The 24,424-nt window shown below is 40.0% G+C and overlaps 2 protein-coding genes across 6 annotated transcripts in view; both read right to left on the reverse strand.

Annotated features, from left to right (window-relative positions):
* The window catches only part of trim66 (tripartite motif containing 66), an 18,514-nt gene extending 1,195 nt beyond the window's left edge, over window positions 1–17,319 (reverse strand). The window contains exons 1-20 of one of the 4 annotated variants that reach the window (XR_015865349.1): window positions 17,122–17,319; window positions 16,869–16,957; window positions 14,193–14,403; window positions 13,442–13,637; window positions 11,039–11,168; window positions 10,626–10,742; window positions 9,520–9,634; window positions 9,147–9,293; window positions 8,805–8,922; window positions 7,699–8,522; window positions 5,866–6,072; window positions 5,541–5,670; window positions 5,387–5,462; window positions 5,139–5,316; window positions 2,989–3,842; window positions 2,765–2,888; window positions 2,603–2,677; window positions 1,829–1,981; window positions 1,517–1,749; window positions 386–1,026 (exon numbers count right to left, since the gene is read on the reverse strand). Coding sequence is in view for 3 of the 4 variants with exons in the window: in XM_088412954.1 (XP_088269080.1) it covers window positions 1,023–1,026; window positions 1,517–1,749; window positions 1,829–1,981; window positions 2,603–2,677; window positions 2,765–2,888; window positions 2,989–3,842; window positions 5,139–5,316; window positions 5,387–5,462; window positions 5,541–5,670; window positions 5,866–6,072; window positions 7,699–8,522; window positions 8,805–8,922; window positions 9,147–9,293; window positions 9,520–9,634; window positions 10,626–10,742; window positions 11,039–11,168; window positions 13,442–13,637; window positions 14,193–14,201 (3,690 nt within the window). In the remaining variant the exon portion in view is untranslated. The other 3 variants (XM_088412956.1, XM_088412954.1, XM_088412955.1) reach the window with 3 other exon arrangements.
* Window positions 17,320–18,332: 1,013 nt separating this feature from the next.
* Window positions 18,333–24,424, reverse strand: part of dennd2b (DENN domain containing 2B) — a 40,606-nt gene continuing 34,514 nt past the window's right edge. For both annotated transcript variants that reach the window (XM_088413683.1, XM_088413682.1), the window contains exons 15-20: window positions 22,837–23,014; window positions 21,083–21,124; window positions 20,846–20,957; window positions 19,240–19,479; window positions 18,887–18,973; window positions 18,333–18,711 (exon numbers count right to left, since the gene is read on the reverse strand). In XM_088413683.1, coding sequence (XP_088269809.1) covers window positions 18,677–18,711; window positions 18,887–18,973; window positions 19,240–19,479; window positions 20,846–20,957; window positions 21,083–21,124; window positions 22,837–23,014 — 694 coding nt within the window. In that variant the 3' untranslated portion in view covers window positions 18,333–18,676. The remainder of the gene's footprint in view (window positions 18,712–18,886; window positions 18,974–19,239; window positions 19,480–20,845; window positions 20,958–21,082; window positions 21,125–22,836; window positions 23,015–24,424) is intronic.

A 24,424-nucleotide genomic window follows, 5' to 3' on the forward strand; every position in this document is an offset into this window, starting at 1 on the left:
TTTTATAACAAATCTTGTGGCACAAAAAAATCACAAATTGCCAAAAAAATGTCTACTTTTTTTATTGTTGATATGTGCAGTTAATATGGCTAACCTTTTACAAGACAAATGTCCAAACTATTCTGCTAAAATTGAAAGAAATTTAGAATAATTCATACAAGTCGAAACGGAAATGGTTGAATGTCCATTAAATGAACTCGAGCTCAAACAAAACTGTTGGAACAAACTGTCAGAGAAAGTGGTTTAGCATGACACTAATGGCAATACCACACTACTACTGAGCCTGAGATACTTGAGGTTACTGGGTAAACATTTTCTGCGACACTGGTAAGACTAAAACATTCATAACAGCAAAAAACTGTTTCCATGTAAAATCCTCACCTACCTGGACCATTTAAATCCTCTTGGTCCTCTCAAGTACCTGTCATCTTACGTAGCGGACGTGACACCCGGTAATCACCAAAACAGCACAGCTGAGATCATAATAAGAAACAGAATACTGCATATACAATGTATGTCCCTATATACTATGGAGCGTAATTTACAATTTGAATCAGGCATTAGGATTGACAGTGCTATTTATAAATATTTACATTGCGCACAATCCTTTCAGCGACTATTATGAAATCTACATAGGATTAAGTTGTGTATTTTACATGTACGCTGGACATTTGCGCACACAGTAAATACATTATGTCAAAGTGCTGTTATGAGCAAAATGTTAAGCTGTTCACTATCAGACACATTTTCCCCAAACGTTCAACAGCAGTATTCTTGTACATTATAGCGTACTGCTCTGAAGGTACATACAGTAGAAGTGAATATTAGTGCATTGAGGGCAAGGGAATTCTGATGAGCAAAAGATGGTCATAATTATAGTACTAATCTCTAGCAGATTACAAAACCCAAACCTGCAAACTTGCCTGCTGGCTATTATCTCATCATGTTCTATCGGCTGTGATTTGATTTTCATGAAGGTTACTCCTTCTTCCAAGGATCTTCTAAGCACAGGCCAACCTTGTTTATCTAAAAAAAAAAAAAAAAAAAAAAAACATCAAAATAAATGACTAAACATTGAAAATCTGGTACATTTTTGGTAACTCCACTTGAATGTTAAAATTGACTGGTTGATTGGAAATGACCAGATCAGGTTCTGTTTTTTTTTGTGCTTTACCTAGGAGCTTTAGAGCTAGAAAGAATCAAAGTTCGATGAAGATAAAGCATTCCTTCTCGCGCCAAGCGAGGGAACAAAACATCGATATCACACTCAAAGCCACTTAGTGATTTGGCAACTAGCAAAGATTTTAGCCTCAGCACTTTCAGAGTGCTGCTGTTACATTTATCAATCCATCCATTTTCAACACCACTTGAAATCCATATCCGCTAACTAACCATGTGTGAGTGCTGGGGTACAACCGAGACTCACCAGTCAAAGAAAACACACATTCCACCAAATGCTTCACTACAGATTTGAATGTACTGTACACCAAAAAAAAAATGCTGTGGTCCGAGTTACATGTGATGTCTCCTGGACTTTAGCGAGTGTCTCCTCTTCCTCTTCCTGTGGCACTGCTCCCTCCTCTCTGGCCAGGGGAACCCCCCGTCGGTTGCTCGGAAGGCCTCGTCATACTCATCGCTGTCACTGTCCGCCCCAGCTGCTGGGAAAAGTCTTCCTGGGAAAACCTCCTGCAGCTTGGTTCTGAAAAAGGCCTCCAGGTTACGGCCCGCTTGTGCCACCTCCGAATCGGGCTGTGGTCGGACAGGATAACAAAATGCTCAGAGCAATCAATAATCAGAACATAAACCAAGTTAATATGTCGTAACTTACATAGTTGAACTTTGCGCAGTTGTGGAACATAAGATAGACATCAGCCACAAACTGGTCAGGCGAGTCGTAATGTTGTGAGCTTCTCTTATTGAGTCTTGCTCGGATGACGGACAGGTCAATTGGCCTCTTGATGATCTGATAGTAATGACGAGCCTACACCACAAAGCATCGACAACTTGATATTTTGACGTTAACCCTGCTAACCATTCTGCCACTTTGCCATCCTCTGGTGATGTGTTTGATTTAAATTTTTTATGCTTTTCTCACAGCTAAATATTGGATTGTAGTCATACATAAATATAAAAAAATGTGTTGTTTTATTGTTTTGTAAACAAAAACATGTATTTTGAATGGAGATTCCCATTTGGGGATTTCTACAAAAAGTGTCTCCATAAGCTCATGATTTTAATTTCACAGCAGCCTGTATACGTAGTACTTCCAGCTTTGCAGATGACGCATTTTTGTTTCTGGCTTTGATCTCTTATTTTTTATCTGTGTGGTTCAATAAAAATCAATAAACATGCTTTTATTCAATTTTTTACGGCAATTCTTACACTTTTACTGCAAATGAAAATCCAGTCCAAATATCGGTTATCGGGCGCCTCAACTACAAATAATGTGTATCGGTATTGATTCACCTTGATAGGAGAGAATTTTGAGGCTTCAAAGGCAACATACAAAACATAGCACAAATATTTCAAGCACTTTAGTTTATGCATGGGGCCTTTGACTCACAGTAAGCTGAATGAAAGAGGAAGTATGAAAAGCACTTACAAGTGGACTGACGGGCTCGTGAAAGGGAGCACTCAAGATGTTATTGAGGATCAGGAGGGTCAATCGCTCACATTTCTAAAGATCATTAAAAAAAAAACAGGACAGAACACAAGTGAGCATGTGTATTGCAAGTGATGGCTTGAAAGAGGACTTTCCACTTACTCTCTGATCACATGAAGAGAGGCCGTGTTCTGATGTGTTCTCCCCAGAGGTTCTTCTATTTTCACAGTCGTATTCAACCTCTGGCTGCACGACATCTCTGCACAAACTGCAAAGCCAGTCACCTCTGGAGATGACAACACGTCCACAATTGGTTTGAAAGACAGCAGGTAATCCGGAGGTAAGCAGGAAAATATGTATTCTCAGCAATAGTATTGGGAACTTACGAAGGGAAGCTTAGCAGAGGCGGGACGTGACATGACAAATGGTAAACCTTTGGACACCGATCACAGCATAAAAGATCCCCACCGATCAGACACACTCCACAGAAGTCCTCGCTCTCAATTTCCGCATTGTCATCCTCAACGTCTTCAGCTCTCCTCAACAGGCCAGGATTTGCAATGAGAAGCGGCCTCTGACCAGGACCAATCGGGTACTCTTCCTCGAGGTCCGAACGCAGAGGCTGCGGCTCATCTGTGGTTTCACGCTCGGATTCGATGTCAGGTTCAGACTCCACAGACTCCTGAGAGTCCACATTCTGATCAGACAAATGGTCTGAATCTGTTTCTGCCTGGAAGAACATGGTGTCAACTTCTGGTTGGGCATCTGACTCTGACTCTGACTCTGCAGCGCCAGAGTCTGCATCAGGATCCAGTCCTTCTTGCCCATCCTCAGACCCTGCTCCCGAAGCCGATTCGGAAAGTTCATCACATTTAAGACTTTGACCGCAATCCCCCATAGACTCATTTCTACTGCATCTTTTCGGAACTTCATTCTCCTTGCTTGCACCTTCCAGTTCTGCCTCTGATGAGAACTCTGGCGACGTATCTGAGTCAGGTTGCAGTTCGACTTGAGAGACGGCTGCCTCTTCTGAGAGCGACTTGGGGTCAGAGTCGGACTCAAAGTCGGGTTCAGAGTTTCGGTCCTGAGAGTCATCGGCTGGCAGAGTCGATGTTTTAAGAAAGCTGGCGTTTGGCCGAGTATCCCACACACTGTCAACTGTGAGCTGCTGACGATTGTCCGGAGATCTTGACGCTGTGACTGTGTGGGACTTCACGGTATCAGAGCCTCTTGACGCGCCCTATTAGCAAAAGAACATTCATCTCACCCCAGATAGAATTAAATACCAAATCCCTCGTAAATCTTGCAATCAAAAAAGGGGAATAGGACAAGTAAACATTTTCACCTTGATGTCACATATACGTACTTAAAGAAACCATTACTTGTTGAAAGAGCGACTGAGGAAACATCTTGATTGAATTTAGCCTTCATGTCAAGTTTGAAGGTGTGAGCTGTCAGTTTAAAACAAGATCTTACATGATTGAAACTCATTTGCAGTTATCATGATCAACCAGATACTTGCTAATTGACTTTGCTTTGTTGTTACTGTTGTTGTAACAGAGTTGCACTTTTGACAGTATCATGGATAGCGCACCATCTACTGGCAGACTAGTCAATATGTTATGCTATATTACTCAAAGACAACCCAGGCAAAGATTCATATGTGTGAAAAAAAAATCTTCTCAAAAACCTAAACATGGAGGTATAGTTTTCAGTCTGTCGCTTGAAGAAGTGGTACATAGACCATCCCACATACCTACCCTGCATGTTTTGGGGAAAATGGGAGGAAACCCGAGTACCCAGAGCAAACCCACACAGGCACGGGGAGAACATGCAAAATCCATAGAGGAAGGAGCTGTAAGCGGTGAAGCGGACACAGTCTATTGTGTAATAAACAATTCTAAAACACCTGTTGAACCTTTCTTCTCCTGGACACATGTACTGCAATATCAAAATGGATATATTTTAAATGAACATCAAAAGTTCATGTATAATCACTAACAAAATCAGAAACAAAGGACATTTTAATAACAGTGTAAAATTGTTTTAGATCATTTTAAGCAAAAGATTTGATTCAGCTTTATTACAAAACATTTTCTTTTATTCATGTATTTTCATATTTTTCCCCATTGTAAATATTATTTACTGATTTATTCACTCCTTTATTTTATTTATTTATTTGTCTTTTTTTTTCAAACCAAACTCAAGTTTTATGTCACATATTTTATTCAGGTAAGTCATGACCACTCACTTTTCTTCTATCCTAAAATAACCTGGTGCCTATTGTTTATATAACATGATATAATGGTCTATGACATGATCACAATAAGAGAATTCTGCTTTTGTGGCGTCTGCCATCAGGGACAAGCAGGGAAAATGATATTTCTAACCAAACAAAATGTTTGTGGTTGAGTTGTTGCGCCACATTGTTGCATTTGCCTGGACATAAGAGCCAAGAAAGCAGCAACGACAACTGCCAGTGGTTTATGTTCAGCACAATTTGATCGTGTCACTTTTACAGCAGTGTTCTACATACCTTGTAAGTTACATTCTGCCAGGTCTGCGGCTGCAAACTCTCCTCCTCTGCTGTGCTTGCAGGTAAGGGGTCGCTCTGCCTTCGTCCATGTGGGGGAAGTTGAGAGATAAGAACTTTCAAGCGTTCGAGGCAAACCACTGGAACTCTGGCTCTTCCAGTGTTCTCAGAATCTCTGCTGCTTCACGGAAGATGAATAACAAAAAAATGTAAAACATCTCAACATGTCAACAACAGTCGACTGGACATACCCATTGTGATGGTTTCTTGATACACTGTACTTTTCTTTGGCATTATGACGAATCTCATGATTTAAGTATGACGCATCTATGGAGGAAGCAGATATAGAGCTTATGTCCCAATCAGTGATGTAAGTAACTATAAAATTTCATCACTTCCCATCACCTGGTTCAGATTTATAGGAGAGCAATGGAGACCGCCGGCTTCTGGTGAGGATTATGTTGGCTGAATTTTCGTTGACAATGCAAAGAACACCATCTGAAGCTCTTCTCTGCCTGGTGTCTGCACTGGCATACTAAGAACAAAATAATCACCGTTAGAAAATGTGTTTCAAGATTTCTCTAGGCACTTCCTTTAAATCCATACTACAACTCCATAACAATGCTATTTCCAGGTCCACATGATCTCGGTCAAGTTTAATCAACCTCCCAGAGGACATGATTGAATTCTTGAAAAAGCATCAACAGCTATTGTCTCAATTCCCTGTTACCACATTTGCAGCTCCCACATCAGGGCTGTGAGCAGATCCTGTTGGCCGTTCAGAAGAAGAGCTGGCGGATGGGCCCGCATGTTCGACGGGGGTACTCTGACAACATCGCTTCCCGCTAGCGCTCGCTAAACTTGGGTTCGGTCTGCACTGCTGCACATCAGAGCCACAATTGTTGACTGCCACCGACACCTCCAGGGGCTCGGATCTCTGTGCGGGGCACAAATGAGCATAACTTGACAGCGTTTCAAGCTGTGCCACATGCACAGGTGCACCTGTTCATGTCTTGAACAGCAGACAACAAAAACATCACTCAGAGCCTATTCTGGCGATAATTCAAAGCAAGCGGCCCTTCAGAATCACAGCTGCATATATTATTTTAATTGTTTATGCAATTAAAAGATTGATTACAGCAAGAATTACCACATGTAAATTCCTCATTTAGAGAACAATGTGTGCCTTTCATTGAAGGAGAACCGAGGAATTGCTTGTAGGTTTGTGTGCTTGATTTTTATTTGTTCTCTTTCTTGCTAGTGGACTCCTGCTGCGGTTGTAAAGTTGAAAGAATTAAAGGTAACAAAGACACCGGTGTGACTTACCCATATTTTTCAGATGAGGGCTGTCATTCAAACTATTTATTTATTTATTTATTTATTTATTGTTCTGACATGCAAGAGCAAACTTGAGAATCAAATACTATATGGTGGCAGTGAACTCAACTCACTTGACAACAAGCAGCAGTATGGCACATACTACAAATCAATCCTCTGCTCTCTTGGATTGCAGTTTAAGTCAGACATCAAATGGAGCTTCTTTCAAGACTGCCTGAGTCAAGCAGTGGGCTTGAAGAATCATCTGCTTTTTATACACGCCCTTCTTTCCAAATTGAGGTCACGCCGATATAGAGCCACCTGCTCCTGAGTATCATGCCATTAAAACACTTACCTGATCCGTACTTTTTCAGGAGGTATATGAAGGATTGCGACTGCTTCAGAACACACTTTAATCTTTCTTTCTGAAACGGTGATGAAATGTAGGAATATATCTCGGAGTTCTAACCCGAGCTGAAGTAATACTATTCCCAGAGTGGCTCATTAATGGCAGGTTAAGTACATAAATGATTACGCAGGAGTGGTTTTATGTCATATTCACAAGCTGTGACAAAGAACAATGCATCTCTGCGTTCCTGTCTAGCTGTTTGTGATCAAGCATCCCTTGGATTTTTAGAGAGGTAATTACTGTGGTTCCTCAAACCACTAGCAGTAAATCGGGACTCCGTTTCCCCTAGATTCTTGGATGCTTTGCTATATGAAACTTGAAACTCTGTTTTCCCATCATCCTTTCTTCATAAAAGTCAAAGCTACTTTCTGTTGTACCATCTGTTTTTGGGCAAGCTGTCAGCTGTGAGGAGTGATCACGCTGGCAATAAATTAAACGATGTGTTTTTAGTTAAAGGACTCTGCAGATTTTAATTAAAATAGAATAATCTTGTTCTCTTTTACTGTATGTCAGCCAACTAAATCAGCCACTGCCTTGCTGCCACCATGATATTTATTTAGGTTAGGGTATAAGATTAATGGTAATTCTTTTGTGCCAGGTGTAGTTTGAATACTTATTATGAAATAATCTTTAATCTGAGCATGTTTTGTCAAAAGTGTTTAGAAAAGATATGATAATGTCTCTGTTCGCATCATCTGCCTAATGTAATCGAACTCAACACAAGTGTTGGAAATTGTTTCAAAGACCATATTGCACATCAATTATTACTATTATAGTTTTGGATTGTGCTGTTTTCTGAAATGTGTTTGTTTGTTTGTTGGGAAAACGTTCTCTCACCCGTCCATTTGTTTGCCCTTGTAACATCAATGCTGGACCGGTTCTCTGCTGCTCTTTCCTCAGCTCTGCTGCGGCAGAAACATGACACAGTTGCTGTCGGATAGGACCATTCTCGCTTCTGTCGGGCTGTTGCTCCTCACGTTCCACCACAACTGTTTGTCCTTGACTCTCCTCCATGCTGCATGGCTCTTTCTGACTTTCCTCAACTGTAATGTCTCTCTCCCCAGCCGTACCACCGAGCACCTCCTGCAGAGTTGAGCTGCTAGGCAACTTCTCCAGGCACGGGACGTGGTTGGGCCGTGATTGAAGTTTGTCCGTACCCTGCTGACTGCCGCGGACTGGAAGAGATCCTCTCTGGTGATGGTGATGGCATCGAGATTCGGGAAGTGACTGGGGCTCTGAGGCGCTTGCTTGTGGCTGGGATGCGGGACCGCGACTGCAATTGACCTGGATTGGACCCATGATGGGCACATGCGATGAAGGCGAAGAGCATTGGGAAGACATTTCCAAGGCAGAGGAGTCACTTGGATCCCAGCATCTCAGAAGCTGCTGGTTCTGTACCCGGCAACCGGAGCCAGTTGGAACACAGCTGGAGTTGTACACTGGAACTCCCAGTTGGCTCTTGTCCAGATCTGACTGCGAAGAGATCCCATGCAGGCAACACACCTGGGGCTCATAGCACAGTTGGTAGCCACAGACTGATTCTCGTCCTCTGTGGCAAACGGGCGGCAGGGCCAAGCATGTTATAGGTTGAGGCCTTAGGACGGTGGAGCAGGCCAGGCCCTGAGGATAGGGGCAGAGTCCACCTTCCACAGTCAGCTGGCCTGCATAGCAGACAGTTACAGTAAGATATGCATGCATCATATTTTTTCTTTCAGATTATGCCACTGCTTTAGGTTGCTAAATTCACTTATTGCATTTGTGGATTCTGAATACAAATGTTCTGCATTTTGGTTTCCAGCCACATGTATATATGAAGTTATAAATGCAATTAAGCATTATTGTAAAGTAAGTGGGTGGGTGCCGATTGAAAAATAAAAGTGATTTTCTATTTTAGGTTGATGGAAAAACACTAACATTAGGTAATACCATCACTATCATCTTACCCAAAGAAGACATTTGCTTGGTCCAGTAGCTGGCATCCCAGTTGAACTTGATCTTAACAGGACTCCAAGTTTCGGATTCCAGTGATGAGTCAAGCAATTGTTGGATTTGCAAAGAAATCTGGAGGAAGAAAAAAAAAAAAAAAAAAAAAAAAAAAAAAAAGAGTAATATCTTTGGATGGCTTTGTTGAAACAGATTAGCAGCAAGATGCTTTGTAGTCAATGTATGCATAGCTAATATTTAAGTCTTAAAACGAGATTTTACAGTTTTCAAAATGCTAGCTACAGTATATTTGAATGTAGCCAGGCGTAAACCAATGTCATTGGATCATTCTGTTACCCTACCAGTCTCCTGCTGAAGAGCACCGGGCCCTGGCAATGGTGGGTGGTTGCCCAATTGATGAACTTCTGGACGTGGTCCAGCTGGGCACATGTCTCTATCGCCCCCTGCAGCTGGTCATCCAGACGCTGCTGGAAATCTTCTGAGATTTTCTGCCGACAAACAATAACATGCATGCAATCTCTTGTGCCTGCTGGCAAACTGGGCGCAATCTCCAATCGATGACTCCTCCACTCAATTTCCGTACATGTTGCCTCGAGATAATTTGATTGAGCACTATGGGCTTTGCTTTCTCTCAGGACTGATAACAAATTCTTTACACGCACAAACGCTAACTGGCTAAGAGATAAGAAGGAAATAAAAGGAGAAAGTAATTACCTCCAGTTGCTCTATTAATAGGTTAGCTTGTTTGTTAAGCTCGTTCATCATAATCATCTTTGCCATCTTAATCTGGTTCTCAGCCTTCCTGTGTGCAATCTTGACTCCATGAACTCTACAAAAAGACAGAAAATGGGAAATAAATCTCATAAAAAAATACCACTTGGGTAAGGGGAAAGATTGTAAGATAAACTCACAGGCCAAAACATTCAGTCTAGTTTATATAAAAGGTCTAGCCACTCCTGTTCAAATGTTGTTGTTTTTTTTGTGAAACAAAAAAAAGAGAAAAATGTAAATTATTTTAAGACATTTTCCATCGCTAATATGACTTATACGTGTATATTCTGTTAATTAGGCTTTTTCCAACATTTTGCTTTCCAGCACAAGCCTAAAGGTTTTGCGCTAACCGAGGGTTGCTATTTCATTATTTTTATTCCACCTTGTCAATTGCCCAAATTCCACCCAGAGAAAACCATCATAGCACAAATGTGCTTCACTCTGATTATGGTGCTGTTTCTTGTTTGCCAAACATACCTTTTGGAATTATAGCCAAAACGTTCAACTTTGAACTTGTTTTCACATAAACCTAAAAAAGGGATGTGTTGACCTTTTTTCATTTCCACTCCCTACTCAACCCAATAAGATCCAAAACAAGAGCTGTACAAGCTATGTGAGAAGGACAATTGCTTAACCATAGTATACTGATCTTTGGTTAGTTTAGAGATAGCAAATTCATCTCTTTGAGGATTTTTGTTGTTGTGGATCTTCATTTTATCAATCCATACCCTTGCCCAAAAAAAATCTAATAAACACTGAAGAATTTTGCTGCAATCTTGTGGTATGTATTGGCTTTTACAAAACTTTCTGGGTACCGATTCCTTGTGGATTGTAATTGTTCGCAACAGGGCTTAAGTCCCTGTCCCCTTACACTAATATCAAGCAAACGTAATTCAAGAAATATCTAAATCTGAATGGAGTATTACCTTTACAATAAAGCCCGTGTCATAGATCTCATTATCTTGTTTGGGAAGTGAAGACTAATGCTTTTGCTAAATTAAATTCTTGATGTCGTGGTATACACACACAGAACTGGATCCATTTCCAACCTGTCCTCTATCTGCTTTGCATTGTTTTCCACAGCAGACCTCTTCTCTTCCACCTGTACCATCAGACTTTCAAAGAGCCAGCGTTGATCCTGAAGAGCTTTCCCAATCTGCATCACCCTGCACATATTAGGCATAGCGTTCACAGCAGTCACGGCGGGGGAAGGTTCATGAATAAACAACGCCAGAAGGAAATGTGTTTCTCCCGGGATGCATGTGACCTTAGAGCCAACTACTGTGCTGCAACATCACCGAAAAACAAAACTGCATGAATACAGAATAGATATGAGGTGGGACAAGGGTAATGTTTATGCAGATACTAACGATAAAAGTGACAGGGAACTTTTTAACCTGCACTAAGCCCTTCTTTGCGGTGTCCTTGTGCTATATGAGTGTGTTTATGAGAGCGGACTGACCTGTGGGTTTTGTGGGAGGACAGGTGACAGCTGCTGCAGCACAGAAGGTCACATGACTCACAAAACAGCTCGAGGGGCTGCTGTCTATGAGAGTGGCACATGAGGAGGGAACAAGGATATGAGCCTGTGCCTAGATAAAAAAAAAAAGGAAAGCAAAAGTAGTTAGAAAATGGTCGACATGCGGACACCTCAAGATGCAACATGTACCAGCATGTTGTGCAACAGGTGTTGATAGATGCTAATTTGTCGCATTATCAAGTACATCTGTAAAGTACAAAAAAAAGTCAAAGTATCTGTCATAAAGTTACTGTTATAGACAATTAATGTTAGATTCTTTTATGTGAAGACATTGGTCACATTAATGATTCACAACAATCAAGAAACAGCTGTAGTAAATATGTCCTGTAAATCAAGTGCAATATGTAATGTAAATGTAATAGATGTATAATTCTTTGTAAAATTCATAGAAAATGACTATCATTTGTAAGCTATTTGCAGAACAGGCCTGCACTCATGTGATCCTTGGGGGCTACCTGGTGTCCGTGGCCACTGCGTTGGTGACCCCTGCACTAGAGCATCCCATTGAATTGGACTCAAACAGCTCAAGAGCAATCTGAGTGACAAAGGAGTTGAACGATATTCCGAGCTGTCTGATTGATTCTTTGGTGCAGCAGCCAGCTGCACTCCAAAATATCGTTCAAACACTTGTAAATAGGTCAGCACGGAGAGTGGCAAATACACCCTTAATGCTCTCTGTTGGCACCTCACCTTGGCCGACCCGCTTACTCTTATGTGGCTTACGAGTGCAGCGTCGTTCAGCATTCACAAACCTAACGTGACTGACCACATCCTGTCTGCCTCTTCTTCTCACACGACACTTGCAGCAGTAAGGCCTCACCATGAACGAGCACAAAGGACAAACGAATGGTCTACAAAAGCCTCTTCTCCCCTTGAGGATCTTTAAATAGCAGCGAGATAATATTAGCAAATAATGAAACTTTATAGTCTCTTTACAAATCTGGGACACTTATTTATGAAATGGTGTGATTAAAATAGTCATTGTCAGGAATTACTTGCTAAAAGGCAAGCCATATTTCCTTCAATAATATCAGGAGGTGTGCTTGTAAGTAAGATTTTTGTGTTTTCGTCAAGAAAAACAGCACTATATAATTTGACAGGAGTCAGCGACAAACCAACAATTAAATTGGAAAACTCGCGGACCGACGATGACGGAAGGGCGGGGTGGAGCAGCGACAACCACCGAACCAGTAAAATCATGTAAAATGCCCACCACTGGTAACATGCAACATTTACTAAATTACTTCAGTAACTTTTTGGATGAATTGTACTTGTGAGAGTAGTTTTCATGAACATAATTTTTACTTTTACTTGAATATATTTGTTAAAAGGAACTAAACCCGACATTTTCTGGCAACAATACACCGCATCTGCCAGCACTTGTCAAAATAATGTACTCTGATTAATATTGCGTTTGTGGAATAAGAATTGAATGAATAGTTCATCAACGTACAGTATGGGAGTCGTATGTGTGGCGAAAATGTGCAGCTGCAGACCAGAGGTGACGTCGCAGCTGCAGTTGTGCCTTGCCTGACACTATTGAATTGTGTCAGCTGATGGAGTTGAATGACAGATTATATTTGTTTCTCAGAACATCATGGCTGAGATGGAAAACATCATAGGAAGTGTAGTGAAGACTAAAAGAATCGCACATCAACTTTGTGATATGAAAGATATTTGTAAATCAGAAAAAATTCTGATTGGCTCACAATTCTGCAAGTACATGTAGATAATGATGTTTATGTTCATGGTGTATTATGTAGCTATTACAAATGTACTTAAATCAAATATGTAGCTTGTTATTCATGAGTATTTACTAACTATGGTTTGACTTTTTCAGTTAAATGGCATGTCTTAAATGTGATTTCTAAGGTAAATACTTCATAGATTTACATTGAGGATAGCTGCTAAAAAAGATGAGTACATTTAAAATATACCAAAGTTTTAACACATTGGCTTGAGTTCCTTAAGAAGAAATGGTACTCTTTCACTGAGAACTTACACTTAGGTTATTATTTGGAGGGCTACCTTCTACTTTCACTTGAGTCATATTTTTGTTTTCTTCGGATGACTTGTGACTTTTAGTCTTAGGTTTCAAAACACATTTTCTCCTTCTTTATTTGTCAAGATAGACATAATACCTTTCTCACCATCAAAAAATGTCACAATTTTAAAAGACTTAACTAGAGAGAGGTAAAGTCAACCATGTTTGAGATCTTGACTACCTGATGGAGATCTTGCTAATGAAAAATGGGACAGCAGTGACATGAAGGATCTTGAGCAGTGAACTGTCAAACAGGTCAGACGCAACAAAGGCTGGCTTGCCTGGTCCAGTTGTCAGAAGCGAGTCGGATCCTCTTGCGTGTAGTTCAGGCCTCTGTTGGTCATGTAGGTCCGTGTACTGGGATGACACTGCGGCTCTCTGATGCTGATGCACATCCGTGCATTGGTAACACAACCACTTGTTGCAGAGCGTGCACAAGCTATGTGCAAGCATCATCTTCGAGCACTCTGAGCAACTCTGATAAGCGGAGGAATAAAGAAAACAACACCTTCAGCTCATAGGAAAAAAAAAAAAACAGAATTGCATATCATATAATGCAATTTTCAAACAAAGGCTGCCATTTGGGGAAAAAATGCTCTCAAAAATTTACTCGGTCAGTAGGCTTTATTGTTTCAACATACAGTATTTATATTCTATTTATTGAGTTATATGGTGTACTGTATCCATATAGTGTTTACTTGTTGCTCCTTGTCATGCGCAATGTCAATTCTGTTAGGAATAGTTGACTTGACAAAATACATCACTTAACAACAATAACTTTTTAGTGTTTTTTGTGATCCTGAGGGTTTAACATCTATAATCATTCAACAGAAAAGAATAAACAATTGAACAATTCAAAACTAATGAGTAGGGAAATGCATCAAACATTATCTTTTAGAAAAAGCTAAATATTTCCTAATACATTTAGGAATGCCAACAGAAGCACATGGTAGAAACCTCAGCCAATAAAAAGCCAGTGCATGCCACACAAACGCAATAAACCACACAGCCAAACAGATTATTATACCTTACCTTCTCCATTTCTGTGACTTGGCAGAGTGGTGTCACCTTCGCAGAGAGAAGCGTGTGCCGCCTGGCGCCTTAGCAGCGGGATAACTAGCAACACTGAGAAGACCTCTACCTGAGGCAGGAAGCGCTGTGCCCTGGAGGAGACCGCTTACATGACAGCCTAACAGCACGCTCTCCCTCGCCGCTTCATCCGAGTGAAGGAACCCCCCCCTCACTGCAGTGGAGGACAGAGAGAGAGAGAGAGAGAGAGAGAGAGAGAGAGAGAGAGAGAGAGAGAGAGAGGGTGTCACAATTAAATTCATCCCCTGCTTGCACAACAAAAACTGGGAAAATCTCTTTTTTTTTTTTTAAATACGCCCATGTGTAAAAATTGGGAATTAGGGGGATGTTTTTTTGTTTTGTTTTTTTAATAGGACAAAATATCCCCGGAAGCTCTTTTTATGGAATGGAGAAAGAGGACCAAGTGAAGAATGAGGAGGAGGCAGAACATTTGTTTGCCAGCAGGTGGGCAAGTGCAACAGAAGGATGTATGGGAAAAGAATGAGGCAGATGTGCCCTTCTTCGTCAGCATGAGCATGAGGGCCCACAGGAGCTAACGTGGCTCATCAAAACCAGGTCAGCCTCTGATAAAGCTCCAGATGGGACCGGGTTACACTCCTGCAACCCTTGCTAAAATTATGAAATCAATTAAGATTCTCTTACAGACTAAGATGAAGACCTAATTTAGACCATGGCACAGTATTAGGTCTCTAAAAATAATAATAATAATTGGCTACAGTTTTTCTGATGAAACGTCAATACAACCTTAATTTCTCATGAAAACAGTAAAAATGCTGTTCATTAAATTTTGGCAGAAAGTAAAGTGCATGGCACAGATCATTATCCTGGGTTCTCAAAATCCTACCCTTAACCTTGTATGCTACCCTTGAGGGATACAGTTTGTAAACATATGCAATTGATGGCAAACGTTTGAAAACACTTTCAAATCTAACTAGTATCAAACATATTACGAAGTCAAGAAATTCAAGCTGTTAACAACTGAAAATACACAGGTGTGAAGTGAAAGTCCTTCCAGGTCAAAAAGCATCCTCCACATCATGAAGCTGTGGCAACCAAGATGTGCAAAGCTGTTATAATGACAAAAGGTACTTTGAAGAATCTAAATTATAAAACTTCAAATTCTCTTCAAATTAACAATTTGGTTAACTAAATTATTTCATCAAAGTTTCTTCATAATGTCAGACTTAAATATTAGTACACAATTTAGGAAATTTTTACACAATGGGAAAAAAAAAACATTGAATTTGAGGATGTTTCCAAACTTTTGGCTGCAACAGCATATGATAAATGTTTATATTCATGCTCAGTGAGCATTATTAGTGCTAAAATTAGCTCCAGTTTCAGTGGAAATCTCTGACATGATATGATGACATGTGACAAAGGCACCTATTGTTTTATTTTGAAGTTAAAAATTCATGCCAAAGAAATTGATCGAGTCAAAGAAATGTAATTCCACATTGAAGGCCTTCATGCAAATTTTACGTTTTGCTAGTAACTTCACCCTACATTTACAGCCTACTTTGGATTTTTTTTTTTTTTTTTGCTCTATATCAGAATTTGCATCGACCCCCCAAATATTCAATATTGGTTGGACCCTAATTTAGACACAAATTGAGATAGATGAAAATAATTGAAGGTCTCTAAAGGTGCTATTAGACTGCCTGACAACAACCCCTGCTGCAGCGTGACCTACAAATGTGGCAAGTTTCACATCCTTGGGTGCTTGAGTCGGGAGCTCAGTGCAATCCCGTTCCCCACGGTGCACCCATGGACCCAATTTGAAAACACAATTAGTCGGTCATCATCCACTTGGCTTTTAATATTCGTACATTGGAACCAAAAAAGACACAGACCTGTCTGCTGCTAGCTTCCATTGCAAAGAGTGAGAATAACAAAGTAAACAGTAAAAAAAATAAAATAAGAGGTGAATGTACTTCCTTTTCTGGGGATATTCTTTAAAGGCAGATGGGAGAGGTTATGACTGTGTTTCATAACAAGTATGTTTTGAATTTATTTTGTAGTTTATTTTTAATACAATTTCATTTTATTTTTTGCCGCTTGTTTTGATTGTTTGCTTTTTAATTGTATTTTGATGTTTATTTTTACTCAAATTTTTACTTAAAATTGTTTTGATTTGATTACACTCATTTGTTCTTTTTATTATCAAACGTAAATGATTGATGATGTAATACTGTACAGTATTCTACAACCAAATTGTTTTGAATTTTACTTTTTAAAATGTTTTATCATATTGGTAGACATGGGCGGAGTACCGATACCAGCCTTATTTCTGGGTATTGTACTTGAGACAGCAGCCGATTATAAGTACAGTATAGGCCTGCAACATTGGGATGTGTACTTTATAGTTATTCCTTTAAAAATCATCTTTTTGGGGGGCGGTATGTAGCAAGAGTAGTACTTGGTAATGTATCGTATCGGTACTTGGTATTTGTGGCTACTCAAGAATTAGGCATTCTACTGATGTCATCTGAAAAAAAGTGCTATTGAACATCTCTATTTATTAGTATGCCTTATTTATTTTAGATGTTATCCCTCCATGTCATACCTGTCCTTCACCAATGTTCCCCTGAGCACTAAAGTGTTTCAAATGCAACATACCTGTCAATCAAAGCGACACAAGCCCCGCCCTCGCGTCCAGCGACTGCAGCTTCAGCATCTGAGCACATTTTCGGAGATGACGCACCTATCTATCATGGCAGCGTGGCGCAGTTAAAAAAAAAACATAAACACAAAAATGATTCAGCGACCCACGACAAAGCCGAATACAGACATAAAGTTAGTCACTAATGTTGACAAAATTATGTTGAGACTAGACCGAATATGCTAATAGACCCAAAAGTAAACATCCTACCAGGTGTGCGTCAATCCGTGTGCACCGCTCCAGTCCCGCAGTCTTTTTCCGCTTCCCTGAGTGACACAGCTTCGATGTCCGCCTCACACAAACTTGTTCCCCGTACTGTACACCCTTCTTCTTGAGCTGACTTGAGTTTGTGTTTTTATGAACCTTGCTCCCAGCCAACATCTACGAGTGTCGATCACCACCAGCGGATGTCGCTCTTCCGCCCAGCCACATTTGGGAGCTTCAAATCTCGCGTTTTATCGCGGGGCTCTAGAGGTCTCGTTGAATAAAGCTGCCGTCTTGCCTGTTTTTTTTCTTTTTTAATATATTATAAATGTTATATTTATACTACTGTATAGACAGACAGACAGACAGACAGACAGACAGACAGATAAATAGATAGATAGATAGATAGATAGATAGATAGATAGATAGATAGATAGATAGATAGATAGATAGATAGATAGATAGATAGATAGATAGATAGATAGATAGATAGATAGATAGATAGATAGATAGATAGATAGATAGATAGATAGATAGATAGATAGATAATGTGAATTTCCTCAAATTATTTTGATTCAATCATGACAAAAGGCGAAAACGTAATTGAGGCCATTTTGTCCAATTTACAGCTGGCATAAGAACCAGCACACCCCTGAAGAAACTGTTTGGAAAATGAAGGAAAAGAAGCATATTCAGGATTGAAAGCACCACCAAGGTTGAACCCTTTGGCTTGATTTTACACTTTCTTTTATCATATTTCTCTTATCTAAATTGGATTGCATTTTTATTGTATTCTGTAGCGCGTAAAGACTAAAACAATTGCCTGGGGGGGAAAAAGAGCCTCGAGATGATTGTCTCATGGCAAGATTGCCCCAGGGTCCATGCTAAAGCAACTATTGTTGCACACTGTGATTCCATGTTACTTGGAGTGAAGAGTTCAACACAGACAAGCAGAAGAAAAGAAACATGTCAGCCAGAGTCAATGGGGAACTAATGAGAGCATGGCTATGACAGCCAACAGAGATGAGACCAGACGTAATTAGGTTAACAGGGCTGCTGTTAGATTTACTGGGCCTTAAGGGATCTCTGAAGTGTCCTCCATGGATGCTGGGCTCGACATTGTTGTCTTTGGGGCACTTGAAGCAACATTTTGAGGAGTTACTGAAGCAACATTTTGAGGAGGTAACTCAAATTGAATATAAACATGCATTTTTGAGTTGTTTTAATAACATATTTTTTATTGAAAGATTGCAAAATATGTTTACAGTTCACCATTTGATGCACTTTAAAACAAATTCTGATGCTCCTGTCTTGAACTGATGCAGCATGAAAAGCTTACAAACTGTACATTTTGTTGTGTCACATACTCTCTTGACATGAACAACAGTGGTTTCTGTTTGGCCCGACTGCTGTGTACCATCTTGGCATGGCTATAGTTCATACTCTGGCCAGTATCAAGGCCAGCTCACAGTGAAATATGTACTGTACATGTTTATACAAAATAACAAGGACCACAATGCAAAGATGCGGGACGCCAGGCTCGGAATCTGGACATTACCAACTAGTTCTTCTTGTGGAGGAACTTCATTTTGTTTCCTGTAAAAGCCACCCCCCAAAAACATAGTAAGTGGTTAATGTAAATACATTTTTGTCTATTTATAATTGTATATTCTCCATTCCATTTTCTAACATTAGGATGATAGCTGGGTTACTAAATAAGCATGCATGTGGGATGCACTCATTGTTTTAAAAAGGTCAACAGAATCCTCACCAAGGCCTTTGAGGAACTTATTGACGCCACTCTGCTCCGTGTCTGGCAGCTCCTCCAGGTACTGGTCCACCCTCTGCTCGAAGAGACCTGTCACAGGATAGCCACAAGAGGTCAGTACATTACAATTTGAGCAAAAAGAAGGTCAACACTTGTACAAACTGGGAATATCAAAAGCTTGTTTTTGAGAGTTTACAATTCCGCATAAACTACAATGTGTTTTCCACTTTCTGCTTTCCATTTCTGTATGCCAACTACATGTTACTAATAATATGACTTGGTTTACAAGCGAGGACAAAGATATCGGATGAATGGTCGAATAGCTTTCGATATTTGGCAAGTTTTGGAGAGTTTACCTTTGGCGCGGGTCTTTCGGAGTTCTCGGTCTTGAATGAAGCCGGCGAACATCTGCGACTCCATGAAGACTCCCAGGAAGCGGCGAATGCTCTTGGAGGCCACCGACTTTCGGAAGGCTTCTCGCTGGAAAAGGCGCTCCCCGCGTTCGTTCTGGGTGATGAACAGCGAGTAGTGGCCGATGGTCTCCAGGAAGAAGCGGATAAAGGCCTCTGACACCAAACTGTTTAAAGAGTTGTACTCTGCAAACGCACAAAAAGGGAAAAACTTTGGATGGCAGGTTGAAAGGAAAGAATGGGTCTTTTAGTAGCTCGAGAGCAGCCACTTTTTAAGGAGAAACAGAAGTTTGGCTCAACTGGGCCATAAAATGCACCCGCTGCTCTTGACACACAGCTCATAAACTCTGCGTCTATTGAACCTGGAACTAAACGAGTGATCTCAATTATTGGACACTTTATGTTTGTGGTATTCGAGTCATTCTCCCAGTATCTCAAAATTCGCACAGGGGCACATGGCCATTCAGAGCTCTACTATTCTTCACCAGAGTCCGCCCCAGGTAAACATCTGACAATTTGCTGCCTTTCAGAGGCACTTTACTGTTATGCTTAGTGTAATTTTCACTTAGCCGATTCACAAAGTACTTTTAAGCACCGACTAATGTGAACCCCTCCTACGTACAGTTGTAAAATTGAATACAATTTACATTACTGTATACCATACTTCATGCTGCTATAAAAATAAGAAATGAAGAGTTGCCATGGCAATCACTGACAGTGTCCCAAACAAGACATGGAGGTAAGGTGTTGCATTTAATGAGAGTTCATTCCTGCTTGTTGTGAGTAATAGTAGTAACTAGTTGAAAATGAAATGTCAATTCTTAACAGCGTTTTACCCTGCTAGTTAACACTTTTAAAACGTACTTCAAGAATATCAAAACAAACAAAAATGCTGACATATCAAGAAGATTTGTTCTAGAGAAAAAATGTGAAGAAAAGATTACAACAATAATTGATCTTAAGGATTAATCACAGACAGAGACTCCAATTTAATATGAGTTTAAACACATCCTCATTTATGAAAGTGTGCATATATATGCAATGACATAATCTCTGCATTCTACCAGTTATAGGAAAAACTGAAATGATTTAATTTGGTTTTATTTTTATCCAACAAAAAATACTTAATAATTTTATAGAACTTAACACCTAATATTTAATCTGTACAATATATAGTGGATATTATCCACAAAATACCGTACAGTCATGAAATATATTGTTTCAGAATTGTAACTTCTGAAACAGTGAATTTGGTTGTAAACTAAATTTAGCTCATTATTAAATTAAAAAAAAAAAGTAAAACGAATGATGAATTATCACTGTATAGTGACTAAATCTTTTGGAAAAAAAATCTAAAAAGGTTAGACTTCATAACATATTCTCATGAAAAGAGTATTATATTTGTCACTAAGCTCGGAGTCATGGAAAGAACATGTAATCAAGCAGCCTACAATTTTCTTTTAATAACACATTTGCATACAGAAGCTCTTTGTTCTCTCAAAATGGAAAGCATTCATCGTATCACAGTGAGATGGTTTGTAAACATATTTACCTTCATCCGATTCACTGTCTGAGTCCTGACTGAGGATGTCATTCCGCTGCTCCAGCGCTTGTTCCAAAGCCGCTTGAAGTTTCCGCGGCAACAACGAGGCCTCGTCATCCATCTATGACCAAACGTATACAAAGACAAGCAGCACAGTCACTGGAGATAAACAACATTTTACAGTATGATTTTCAATGTGTTTTACAGCCTTGTTAATGTTCTTCATCTGCACGTTAAAAGACAAACCTGTCTGATGAAACGGTCAGTTCCAAGGTCCACCATTAATGCCTGACGAGAAGAAGAAAACAGTTAGAAAATAACGCTGTCCTTTTATTGTTGTTTACGCCCGCCGAGGACAACCTATTGACATCTACTTTAAGGCTTGAAACAAAAATATCTGCCTATAAAAACTTCAGTTGGCAGCATGGGGGGGGGGGGGGGGGGGGGGGGCAACGTGGATGTTGAACAGATGTGGCTGACAGCCATTAGCAGACAAATCCGCACGCTGTCAGAAAGTGCCAGCCAACACGTTAATGCTCACCACCTGCTTGTATGCATGTGTATTTGAAACAATACATTGAGTTGAATATTTCACTTCTTTGCCCTGAGTTACTTAACCCTTACATACTGCTCATTTTCCATCTGCACAAAATATGTTTTGTGCATACTTGGTCACATAACATTGAAATAAGAATTGTATTTGTAAACTTATGAACTCCATTTTTGCCTTCAGATAGCTCTTCATACTGTATAAACACATACATTTACTGTAGTCATAGGAACTATGTTTGCGTCACTATTTTCTGCTCGGGCCTTTCATGCAGACAAATGCAGTGTTTGCAATAGTGGCAAAAGAGAAGGATGCCTTTAAAAACACATGATATGAAAAAAAAATTAATGTTTAGTTATTGAAAAGTGGAATAGGTATACCACACCAGTAGTTTGGGGGAAAAAAAAACAACAACAAAAAGCACATATGCAGACAATGTGGCTCCATTGTTTATCTTGATGCATCATCTAGTGGCCAAAAAGGCTGATGCTATTTGAGTGCTGCTTAAAAGCACTTCTGTTGGCGTCTAAAAACCATGAATAAAATATAACAAATAATGAGAAGTTATACAACTCCAACTGAACTTCAACCGTAATTTATAAAGACCTTATTTTATAAAAATAAAATCAACTCTTGTTCAACCTTTGCAGAAAATCTTGCAAAAGAGAGTAAAATTGGGGGGATGTGTGAATGTGGCTGAGTAGGAAGGGTGGGCAATTACTCGATTATTTGATGGAATAATGAATAGCTTAATTGATTTTACAAACATTCAAAAGTGACAGCTTTATATTCAGTGTTGCACCTTCTGATTTGCCCGCCATGGCTAAAATGATACACTACTCATTAAAGACGCAGGGTGGAATATTTAGAGTTCCATTTACTGGTGTTACGCGAATGCATCACGCACACTATGGCGTCACAGAGAGACCATACTTTGGAAGCATGCGCGGAGTGTAGTTGGGTGCCACAACACAGATGTCGACTAGAATTGAAGATGAGGCTATGTCGATTTTTAAATTTCCCTTTTGTATAATTTTCATGTATGGTCTTTATCTTGCTGCCAAATGTCAACACATGTCAGATATGATCTGAACAGTATCTAAGGGTTTTCCTGTAAGTGAAGCAAAAGTAGCCCGAAAGCTGTTGGCTGGTGCTGCGCTGCTTCAGGCACCGTGCCAGCTGGACATCTCTTGTGCAGCTGTGCTATCTACAGCATATGAAACATTACATTCAGGTACAATTGGGATGTAAGCTCTAAAGGGGATTTTATTAACTCTGGATCATACATGTGCCAATTTCGCACAATGTAACAATTACCTGACAACTGTATATTTTAACAGATGCAACACACTTGAGGGCAAGATAATTTGATCAAACACCAGACTTACTTACTGTATTTCCACATAATCAAGGAATCAGTAGTGAGGTGAGACAAACACACTGTACTCACTTCCTCCACAGGTAATTCTTTGAGCTTGGGCAAGGAGCTGGACAGCAGCCCAACCAGGAACGGAGTGGGACAGCAGACAATATCCAACATGGATCCGGGCAGTACAGGGATGAAGGTGTGTTGCCAGGAAAAGGGGTAGAGCAGCGCAACCACTGCGTGCATACAGCTGGATAGCGTACTGATGGCAGAAGAAGACCCATGCAATGTTGTCATTGTATTACAGAGGCCACACTACAAAACAAATATGAAGATTTTGCAAGAATATTTTGTTTCCTAATACGGCTTTGTGATGAACACCAATGGACAATCAGAAAAAAAAAAAAAAAACACTGTCATAACTGAATTTTTCAAATTCTAAACTTAGTCCTCAAATAGTGGAGAGCGTGATGTAATGTCGGGGTGCGGTTTAAAACATGAAACCTATATTTTCAACTCTTGATTCAAAGAAGAGTTTCAACATTTTTTTGTAACTTTGAATTACGTTAGCCATCTTTCTTATTATATTTTCGGAATACGTGGCAGGCCAGTATCATATGTGCCACAGGCTACACATTTTGCCATGCAATTGATTCGTTAAGTGAAACATATTTTGTATGTGAACCCATGCCAAAGCGCCCGAATACAGTGGAGTTAACATGAGGTATTGTTGAGTGACGACCACTGGACATGCTGCAACAGTTAAATAGGAGGCGTTTTGACGCAAATAGCCCCAAAAATGCAGCAGTTCTGTTCCCCTTTGACAGCTGCGGTATAACATCCAGATCCCAAATAGCAGCCCGTCTTTCTCACGATCCGTCACTTGTTGACAGTGGCTGACCCTCCTCCTCCTCACACCCCCCCCCCCCCTCCCCCCACATACGATCCAGTCTGTTTCACAAGAGAGTGAAAATAAACTGCAGGCCCGATCGCATAGACACACACACACACACATAGCCGAGCACCGACAAATAAGTATGGATCAAGAACAAGACCCGGGATCAAACATGGTATGCAAACACACTCCACTTGAGATACACTTTTAATGAGAAATGTTTTTCTGTGCTCACTGTCATCAAACAGTCAGCATAAACAAAACTTGCTCTCATCTATGTGATTTCAGTTCACACACATTTACCCTTAGTGAAACATAATCAATCCGTACTGATAAACTATGATAGCATTTTTCAATTCATTGCGGCTGTTGGAAGGAAATGACCAGCACTAAAATATGTTTTCTTGAAAAAGTCAAATTAGATGACATTGGTTAAAAGCCAAATTTCAGTATTTTCATTCCAACAGGGACTGACGGGGCATAACTCTTCAAACTTCGCCATAGGCACAGACTATAACCTGTACAACTGAAGTGAAAAAAAATGTTTGCAAAAGTGTTAGCACCTTTTCACTAAGTATGCAGCTATGTTTTTAATATTCACATCCAAACTCATGTTAACACACCTGCAACCTTTTAAAATGCCTTTGACCTACCCGGGGGTAGGCAACCCCATACCTAGAGAGCCGCATACCTGCATGTTTTTGATGTCTCTCTTCTTCATCACACCTATAATATAAATAATCAGCTACAATAATTTTGGAAGCATTCCCAAAATTA

The sequence above is a fragment of the Hippichthys cyanospilos genome, chromosome 4 (genome assembly GCF_059441005.1).
Source record: "Hippichthys cyanospilos isolate Australia breed blue-spotted pipefish chromosome 4, RoL_Hcya_1.0, whole genome shotgun sequence".
Taxonomy (NCBI): domain Eukaryota; kingdom Metazoa; phylum Chordata; class Actinopteri; order Syngnathiformes; family Syngnathidae; genus Hippichthys; species Hippichthys cyanospilos.